Source organism: Mizuhopecten yessoensis, unplaced genomic scaffold (assembly GCF_002113885.1).
Source record: "Mizuhopecten yessoensis strain PY_sf001 unplaced genomic scaffold, ASM211388v2 scaffold2433, whole genome shotgun sequence".
Lineage (NCBI taxonomy): Eukaryota > Metazoa > Mollusca > Bivalvia > Pectinida > Pectinidae > Mizuhopecten > Mizuhopecten yessoensis.
In genome coordinates, this window is record NW_018404544.1 from 108,094 (window position 1) to 118,018 (window position 9,925).

At 35.9% G+C, this 9,925-nt stretch overlaps 1 protein-coding gene across 1 annotated transcript; it reads left to right on the top strand.

The window, feature by feature from the left end:
• The first annotated feature begins 41 nt into the window (after positions 1 to 41).
• Positions 42 to 8,055, top strand: LOC110445976 (vacuolar ATPase assembly integral membrane protein VMA21-like). Its single transcript, XM_021490896.1, has 3 exons — positions 42 to 193; positions 2,739 to 2,860; positions 4,390 to 8,055. Exons 1-3 carry the CDS (start codon positions 171 to 173, stop codon positions 4,530 to 4,532), a joined length of 288 nt encoding a protein of 95 aa, XP_021346571.1. The 5' UTR covers positions 42 to 170; the 3' UTR covers positions 4,533 to 8,055.
• The last annotated feature ends 1,870 nt before the right edge of the window (positions 8,056 to 9,925 follow it).

Genomic DNA, 9,925 nt, shown 5'->3' on the forward strand with positions numbered 1-9,925 from the left:
ACAATTACAATTGTTTAACTGGCCGAAATATGATTACTTAACAGTCACCACTAGAATCGTTATCAGAGTTAACAGATTATTTTGTTACAAAAGATGAACATATTAGATTCATATTTTAATTTTGACCAATCGGCAGTCGCCGTTTGTTTTGCTGCATTCTTTCAAACGCAATGGCAGACGATCTTAGAAGCAGGTGCGAGTTTTACTATACCATTATAGGCCTAACTAGACTTCTAACTACTAAATAGTAATAACTTGACTTAACTATGTAGCCGGATTATTGCCAATCGTTAAAAGAAGTCTCTGCGCCAGCTGTAATGCAGAATTATTATCTCAGATCCTGACGACAGAGGCATCGTCATTACGCTTCAGTCACAGGGACGGGGAATTAGGCGAAGTTTTTGTTTAGTCTTTCCACGGACTTAGATAATTCCGTGGTCTTTCTAATCGGTGTTTTGTGTTATTAATGTAGACGTGTTAGAGATACACACACAGCATTAGTGTGATTGTCACATATGTATGTAAAACATTTGAAATTACACTTAATCTGTATTTTTTCTCTACCTTTTTTCTGACTTGTTTCTTCTGAATTCTCTGATCCCTGTGGCATCAGTCACGTGCGACTTTCATTTTATTGTTCAACACGGGCCTAGATTCTTATTAAACTGGTAAAATATATACTATTACATTTGTTTATGTATGTAATTGTACTCGTGTTTATTAATCAATCATAATACTGCAATAATTTAGTCATTTCATTGACAGTAATAAGGAAAAGATAGATAAATTAGTATGTCATTCTTCATCACTGATATAAGCAGAACAAACACATAACATGTCATTAAGGAAAATGATTTTACATAATGACTGTCTCATTATAAGAAACAAGTGCTCAGGATTTAACCTGATGTATCTAACCTGTGTAAGGTGACAAGAACTGGTCAATCGTTAACTTTCTTATATAGTGTAATAAGGACGGTAAAAACACCTGCACTAGAAAGAAATCTGACACTGGTTTACAGCGAGTAGATTTACTTGTGTGTAGAACACATGGGAACAATTGAAAAACAAGGCCAGTTTACAGAAATTAAAATCTATATAGGTCTTCTCAGCTGTAAATGAGTATGTGGTTGGGCCTAGCTGTTAGCGCCGAAATGGCAGCTCCGGCTGTATGGTCCTCAGGGAGTTGAGAAAGATTGGCTGGTTGCAAAGGCCCTATATTCAAGGATAATAATTTGTGAACCGCTTTGAGACAACCTACGAACTAGGTTGTGATGACCTACGAACTAGGTTGTGATAAAGTGGTATATAAGAACCTCAAATTATTATTATAGAGTCCAGATTAACCAGAGTTTACTTATATAATGAAAAAAAGATTCAGATTGGATAGTCTTTTTTACCCAGAAATCACAGTTCTAGATTTGACAAATAAGAATGCTTTCTTCATTAACCCATGTGTGTCCAAGAAAAGAGAGATTAAATGTGGCAACTCATTAGAACTAGTCTCTATGTCAGCTTTGAGGATGCGTTCCGTGTATACAATTTAATTGAGTAATTATACTGACGTATGGTATACAGTAAACCTCCAGTTATTAGGAATCAGCGGGAAGTTTGAACACATTTATTTTACAATAAACGTATAATTTTCTATCTAGTGATAGTTCGTAGCCTAGCTAGGCCTACTTATCCACATTTTGGAATGTCTGATTATTGGTCAATTTTGGCTATAGGTGATGTAGTTATAGGTAGTGTTGGGAATCGGTTTTTATTCCATAATCAATGATCAGCTGTAATCGGTGCAAGTTTTTTGATCGATTTTCGATTATTAATCGGTTAGCGAGGTAATCCAAATTGTATTGGTTTGCAATGTAAATTTAAAATCAAGGGTTGACTTGAGTGCACCTGCTACTAAAAACCATTTTATACACTTTGAACTTTAGGCTCCAACTTGGCCAAAAGACATATTTGTTAGGAAAATTTACCTCCTAACCAAAGTATAAGTAGTTTTTTAGGTGGATGCTAATCAGATAGCAATAGAAAACGGCATGCAATAATTTCAACCGATTAATTGATTATGGGATTTCATAATTGATTAATCGCAATTGGTTGTGTCACCGATTAGTTTTCGATTTTAATTGATCATCGGGACAACACTAGTTATAGCCTCGCAAAACTCTCAAACTTATCTATTTTCACATCATTTACAGCATTTATTATCTGCATAAGGGGTAGTAATCATGATGTGCGGCCGTTGTAGTCATCTATGACGGACAATTTGTGCATAAATATACCAGGAACTCCTATATAATTATACATTACGTTAATGATACAAGTAACGTCACATTTATCCATTGTTACATATACAGTGGTATGATTTTGAGTCCGGTATATTAAATAGATCCTGTATCGGTAAATAAACTTACCAAGGTAAGTTAATGGGTCAGTGCTGATGTACCAAGGTAAGTTAATGGGTCAGTGCTGATGTACCAAGGTAAGTTAATGGGTCAGTGCTGACGTACCAAGGTAAGTTAATGGGTCAGTGTTGATGTACCAAGGTAAGTTAATGGGTCAGTGCTGATGCAGGCAAGCTTGTTTCATGATTTTACATATAATTGTGAAACTGATTCCAGTCAAAACAAACCGCTTCTGCTGATGTAACTGAATTTAGATGGAAGAGTACATGTTGTTGATGAATGGTAGTAACAGGGTATTCTATTTTTTTTATTTTTTTTTTCCAGGATGATGGGGCAAACAGAAGAACAGAATCAGAGTGTGATGAAGACCATGATCTTATTTAGTGTGGCCATGCTTTCCCTACCAGTATTCTCGTACTTTTTCACAAAAAGTTTTTTCTTTGAAGGTACAGTAATACAAATTTAATTTTAAAGGAAAAGCTTCACATTAAGGGAAAAGCTTCACATTAAGTAATACCGCTACAAGATCTACAAAGTGAAAGGGTTCTAATCCCAATATCATTTACCTTTTCTGAACCATTGAATATTTTTATGTCAGAAACGAGCCTGATCTGTGAAAAATGAACAGTGCAGCAGTGGTAAAATAGACTGGTTTAGATTTTTAATACGTACCTAAAGTACAGATACCAGTACTGTCTATCAGCCTGGTGTATAGTCAGCAAATAACTAAGTGTGAGCTCTTGATTATGCTGGCATGAGGAATGTTTATGGCTTTATCATTATCCATAGTGTAACTCCAAAGATGCTGGTGCCAATGTCCCTTCTCACTTGTGTTTTTAGCTCACTCTTCTTAATAACAAAAAGGCATAGGGTGATGATATTTGGCCAAGCATTTTGATATTTGACAGCTGGTGATTTGCTGGGATGAAGGTCTTCAAAGTTTGCTCACATGAATAACCTTAACGCATATTCAAGGTCACTTGGGTCAAATATGTTAAAAACCTATAAAAGACTTCCTCTGACGGACCAAAAGTCCCATGATGTTGATATTTGGTCAGTGATATGCTGGGATGAAGGGCTACAACATCTGTTTAAATGAATGACCTCAACTTATATTCAAGGTCACTTGGGTCAAATATGTTTTAAACCTATATAAAAGACTCCCCCTGAATAACCAAGAAGCCTAAGGTCATGATATTTGGCCAGTAACATGCTGGGATGAAGGTCTATGAAATTTGTTTAAATCAAAAACCTTGACTGAAATTCAAGGTCACAGAGGTCAAATAAGTTTAAAAACTGAACAACTTCTTTTGAATAACCAAGAGGCATAGGGTGTTCATATTTTGGAAAGTAGTATGCTGGGATGAAATAAGGGCTACCAAGTTAGTCAAAATGATGCCCTTGATGCATAATCAAGGTCACAGAGGTCTAATATGTTTAAAATCTTTAAACAACTTCTGAATAATGACCTTCACCCATATTCAAGGTCACATGGGTCAAATATGTCAAAAACTATAATGACTGATTCTCCTAAATAAAAGAAAATGCTAGGATGATGATATCAGATAATAGCATGCTGGGATGAAAGGTTACAAAGTATGTTCATGTGAATGACCTTGACACACTTTCAAGGTCACATCTGGTCAATTGTGTATAAACTTTTAAAAGACATCTTCTCAATAAACAAATGTAGATGGTGTCGTGTCAGTGGTGATACTTGGCAAGTTGCATTATGGGATGAAGAGCTATAAAGTTTGTTTAACGTAATGACCTTGTTCAACTCTCAAAGTCACAGGGGTCAATGTGGTTAAATCTTCTTAACATTATTTATAGTCACAAATATTGATATTTTCCATGTAGCTTCATTTTAGTCCACTTTTAAGGTTACAATTTTGAGATTAATACCAGTTGGGTGATGCAGACCCATTGGGCCTCTTGTTTTGCAATAATTTTAACATGTGTTTTGTGTTTGCAGCATACTTAGGGATGACGAGTCAAAACAGCTATTTCTACGCAGCCTTTGTCGCCATTACAGTAGTGCACATAATATTGGGACTGTTTGTGTATAAGGCCTTCACAGAAGGAACTCCAACAACGTCTTCATTCAAAAAAGACTAGGAAGCAGTCATGAATAAGAACGACCAAGAGAGTGTCAAGTTCATGGATGCATGTTGTTAAGAGAGTGTATGTGAGGAAGAGAATGGATGATTATTTATATCAACATTTTACAAAGAGTTTTGACATTACTTGTGTAATTGATCACAGCAATGACATGGTGCATACAATGTTGATTATAGGATTGTTGACCATGTATTTTTCAACAAACATATCTACTTGTATTTTCTGTGCTAAAACATAATGTTAAAGTTAGATCTATATTCCTTCGTGAGATATTTTACTGTCAGTTTCCCAGATCCATGTTCTTTAGTCGTTAAATGCATTATTCTATGTGCTTTGAATTATTAGTTCTATTTTCTGGTGAAAAATTATCTTTACTTACAGATAAAAGGACAAATAAATGTTTCCAATTTTACATTGCACATTGCTTAATTAATTTGTTTTAAGAGAAAAAAAATGTTTTTTTTTTTTTTAATGAACAAGTATGAATGATATTGTATTTCACTCATTAATTTTCAGAGGAGAAGGGAGGCATGAATGTCAGTTTGACATATATGCATCATCAGTGAAATCGCCTGAAGAGCCCCAAGATGGGCGAAAGTGCTAGCAAATTGTAGTCTTCGTGTTTTGTTTTATATGTATATAAAACAACATTTTACAAACTTTCTCGTTTCTTAAAAACACTGATGAAACTCTAAAGGGGAGAAAGCGCTAGGGAAGATGAAGAAACTTGTTGTCTTTTGTTTTTCTTATATATATATATATATGTATATCTAGCCTTCTATTAAGATGCTTGCCTGTTTACTACTAATTTAACTTGTTCACCCCTGAAGACACATTTGAACTCTTTCAATACAACTGTTTGAATAGTTCATGATGAAATTTCAGGGGTGAATGAGTTAATTTCTGTTGTAATTTCTGATTTTCACAAAATAACTTGTGTATGGAGATTCAGTACTGTACCTCTTAATCATTAAGCAGAGACCATTGCACACTGGTCATGATATATTTAGTCCTGTATCATCATCAGATGGTGGCTGATCAAATCGCCCTTCATTCAGGGTCGGTCATCCGTCAAGTTTGTTGTTGCTATTTTACAAGAAGTTCAAGTCTTTCTCATATTTGTTATGTAGGTTCCCCATAATCCATAGTTGTGCAGGTTTCATTTTGTTACTGATGGAGTCAGTTAGCTATCTTGGGTTTCAACAGTTTATGTTTGTTATCACTATTTCTCTAGAAAAAAATAATGACCTCATAATGGAGGAAATCTCCAAAACCCAGCTGTATACATTTTTCATCCGAAGTTTCTACATGCTTCATTTACTATTGACAAGACTTTCAGTCAAACAAAATAGAGAAATGAAGGGAAAAGATCAAACTTATATACATGTAGAACTAATGAAGATCTAGTGTTGGTGGTCCTCAAGATCACAATGGGATCTCTTGTTTATTCAAACACTTTTTTGCAAGATAATGGGGGAAATGTTATATGTACTAGGTTGTTACTGTTCTTGAAACATTGGGGTGAATAGATTAATTGTCAGGATACCTCACTTACATTGGGGTGAATAGATTAATTGTCAGGATACCTCACTTACATTGGGGTGAATAGATTAATTGTCAGGATACCTCACTTACATTGGGGTGAATAGATTAATTGTCAGGATACCTCACTTACATTGGGGTGAATAGATTAATTGTCAGGATACCTCACTTACATTGGGGTGAATAGATTAATTGTCAGGATACCTCACTTACATTGGGGTGAATAGATTAATTGTCAGGATACCTCACTTACATTGGGGTGAATAGATAAATTGTCAGGATACCTCATCCCCCTTACACAAGCTTTTGGCAGCTTCTTGCTGCTTTGTTCGGGCGGTTACTCCCTGTGGTAAAAGTATTTGTTCTTTACACTGAATCCCCCCCACATATATAGGAACATTCTGTAACATAACGCTGGCCGTCTTGTGTCATGTGATCTACTGACAAGTAGTCGCATGAAGAAAGCAATAAACGGCTGTGGATTAAAGCTTATATAAGCAAAATGGGTAAAATGTATTTGTTCATCATTACTTCAAGGAATCATTTTAAATTGTTATAATGTTAAAAACAGCCTATTTTCTCCCACAACAACCTTTGGACTCGTATGACAAACCTGCTAGTGGTTGTATACATTTCTGGTGACATTCAGGACATTATTTTATTGGTCAATCTTCTAATTATGACCACAAGGACCTGATAATTTGATATAGCTATATTTGGACCTAAACTAAGGTGTTCAGAGTAATTTTACATGTTTTGGGGGTTTAGATCGACTTTCGGTAAAATTGACACCCCCAATGATTATATGTACGCCAAAAGTCCATCTAAACCCCTAAACCGTGTAAAATTACTGTGAACTTATAGATAAGGTCCAAATATAGCTGTAACAAATTATCAGGTCCCTGTGATGACCTCAAGTAACAATGCTTTGGGATGTCATTTTCCATTGTGACGTCGTAGTTCATGGCAAAACTTTTCCCAAATAGGAACAGGAATAATGTATTCCCAGGAGAAACATGTCTTTTTTAGCTAAAATATTTGAACGTTGTGGGAGAAAAAGGTCCTCAAACTCATGATGTTTGATTATTTTGTTTATCTAACTCTTGTTAGTTAATTTTTAAACTGTGAAAAACACTCTGTAAACCTTGTATCTTTATAAAATTTCCAAAATAAAACTCAAGTTAGATAACCCAAAACGGGACACTTATGGGAAAACGGCACAACAAACTGTAATTCAATGCAAAGAAGTACTTTTTTGTATATAGTTTTCATTTGATAATACTTTTATGATAATTTAACTGTATGTAAGCTTTATTGGCTGCTGATTATCATTACAAGGAAAATTTAAAGGTAAGAATAATGACCAAAACAAAACTTTCCCGATTTCCGTGCCGTGTGACGCTATTTATTTGAATATCACTTTCAAAAGTCTATTTTATTAAAACTAATGCTAGTTTGGAGAAGAAATTTAATCATAACCTTATTTGACTCTTAGAATATTTGAAATACGTCTTCTTTTCTGTTGATATTGATCGTTTATACCCAAATATTAGGCAAAATACTGAAGTGTCCCTTTCACGGTACAGTTACGCCAGTTCAAGGGCCTATGTAACCCTGGTGGTATTTCACGTTTTATTTATAGAACTATGCGCCCAAAATATCAACTTGTAATAGAAATGAAAAGTGGATAGTATCAATTTATGAAAAATGAACAAATATTTTTGGAACTGATAGTATGGTATAAAGAACATTAATATTTATCTCAAAAGTGTCCCGATTTGGGCACAGTGACGTTGGGCTTATCACCAGTGAATTACTGATATAGTTCAAACAATAATATATGTCCATATTCTGAAAAGTTTTTAACGTTACTAAAGGGTATACAGAATAATTTATCACAGTCCGTTGTGGAAATGACATATTGACAATATTTCATTGTGTAGATCATGTTATTAAAATTTACAAATGGCTAAAAGTCTTTTTTTGTTGTGTTCTTGTTCAATTCTGGATATCCTAATGGAAATCAACGGCCCAGATAATAAAAGACTGAACATGTGTCAGTCAGATAATGAGTGACTGAACTAGTATGGATGAACGTGTGTCAGTCAGATAATTAGTGACTGAACTAGTATGGATGAACATGTGTCAGTCAGATAATGACTGACTGAACTAGTATGGATGAACGTATGTCAGTCAGATAATGAGTGACTGAACTAGTATAGATGAACGTGTGTCTGTCAGATAATGAGTGACTGAACTTCTGTGGATGAACGTGTGTCAGTAAGATAATGAGTGACTGAACTAGCGTGGCTGAACGTGTGTCAGTCAGATAATAAGTGACTGAACTAGAATGGATGAACGTGTGTCTGTCCGATAATGAGTGACTGAACTACCGTGGATGAACGTGTGTCAGTCATATAATGAGTGACTGAACTAGTAGTATGAACGTGTGTCAGTCAGATAAGGAGTGACTGAACTACTGTGGATGAACGTGTGTATCAGTCAAATAATGAATGACTGAACTAGTATGGATGAACGTGTGTCAGTCAGACAATGAGTGACTGAACTAGTAGGATGAACGTGTGTCAGTCAGATAATGAGTGACTGAACTACTGTGGATGAACGTGTATCAGTCAGATAATGAGTGACTGAACTGCTGTGGATGAACGTGTGTATCAGTCAAATGATGAATGACTGAACTAGTATGGATGAACATGGGTCAGTCAGATAATGAGTGACTGCACTACTGTGGATGAACGTGTGTATAAGTCAAATAATGAATGACTGAACTAGTCTGGATGAACGTGTGTCAGTCAGATGATGAGTGACTGAACTAGTATGGATAAACGTGTGTCAGTCAGATAATGAGCGACTGAACTAGTATGGATGAACGTGTGTTTGTCAGATAATGAGTGACTGAACTACTGTGGATGAACGTGTGTCAGTTACAGTCAACACCTGTTCTGTAGAATTAACATGGCTGCCCACATTCGCTGACAATACATCCAGCTTCTTTCAGATAACTAGATTAATATACATCCAGCTTCTTTCAGATAACTAGATTATTATACATCCAGCTTCTTTCAGATAACTAGATTATTATATATCCAGCTTCTTTCAGATAACTAGAGTATTATACATCCAGCTTCTTTCAGATAACTATATTATTATACATCCAGCTTCTTCCAGATAACTAGCGTATTATACATCCAGCCTCTTTCAGATAACTAGATTATTAGCTCACCTGGTCCAGCTCAGCCATACCGTGGCGTCCGTCGTCCGTCCGTTCTTCCGTACGTCAACAATTTCTTTAAACGACTTCTTCTTCTTAACCACTGGTTGGAATTAAACTAAATTTGACTGGAAGCATCCCTAGGTGGTGGGGATTCAAAATTGTACAAATGGTGGGGCTGACCCCCCAGGGGGCTGAGGGGCGGGGCCAAAAGGGGCCAATTTGCCCATATTGCTTTAAGCGACTTCTTCTCTGAAACTAAGAAGTGGATATCAACCATATTTGACTGGAAGCATCCCTAGGTGATGGTGATTAAAAATTGTACAAATGGTTGGGCTGACCCCCCAGGGGGCTTAGGGGCGGAGCCAAAAGGGGGCAATTTGGCTATATTGCTACAAACGACTTCTTCTGAAGAACTGTGCACTGGATATCAATCATATTTGATCAAAAGCATTCCTGGGAGGCAGGGATTTAAAATTGTACAAATGGTGTGGCTGACCCCCCAGGGGGCTGAGGGGCAGGGCCAAAAAGGGTATTTGGCTATACTGCTTTAAGCGACTTCTTCTCTGGAACTAAGAAGTGGATATCAACCATATTTGACTGGAAGCATCCCTAG

What these genes read in the sequence shown, in the direction of transcription:
- LOC110445976 (XM_021490896.1), top strand. Translation starts at nt 171, where the DNA reads ATGGCAGACGATCTTAGAAGCAG. An exon ending in GCAGACGATCTTAGAAGCAG is followed by an intron (nt 194 to 2,738) that starts GTGCGAGTTTTA and finishes TTTTTTTTCCAG; the next exon opens with GATGATGGGGCAAACAGAAG. An exon ending in AAAAAGTTTTTTCTTTGAAG is followed by an intron (nt 2,861 to 4,389) that starts GTACAGTAATAC and finishes TTGTGTTTGCAG; the next exon opens with CATACTTAGGGATGACGAGT.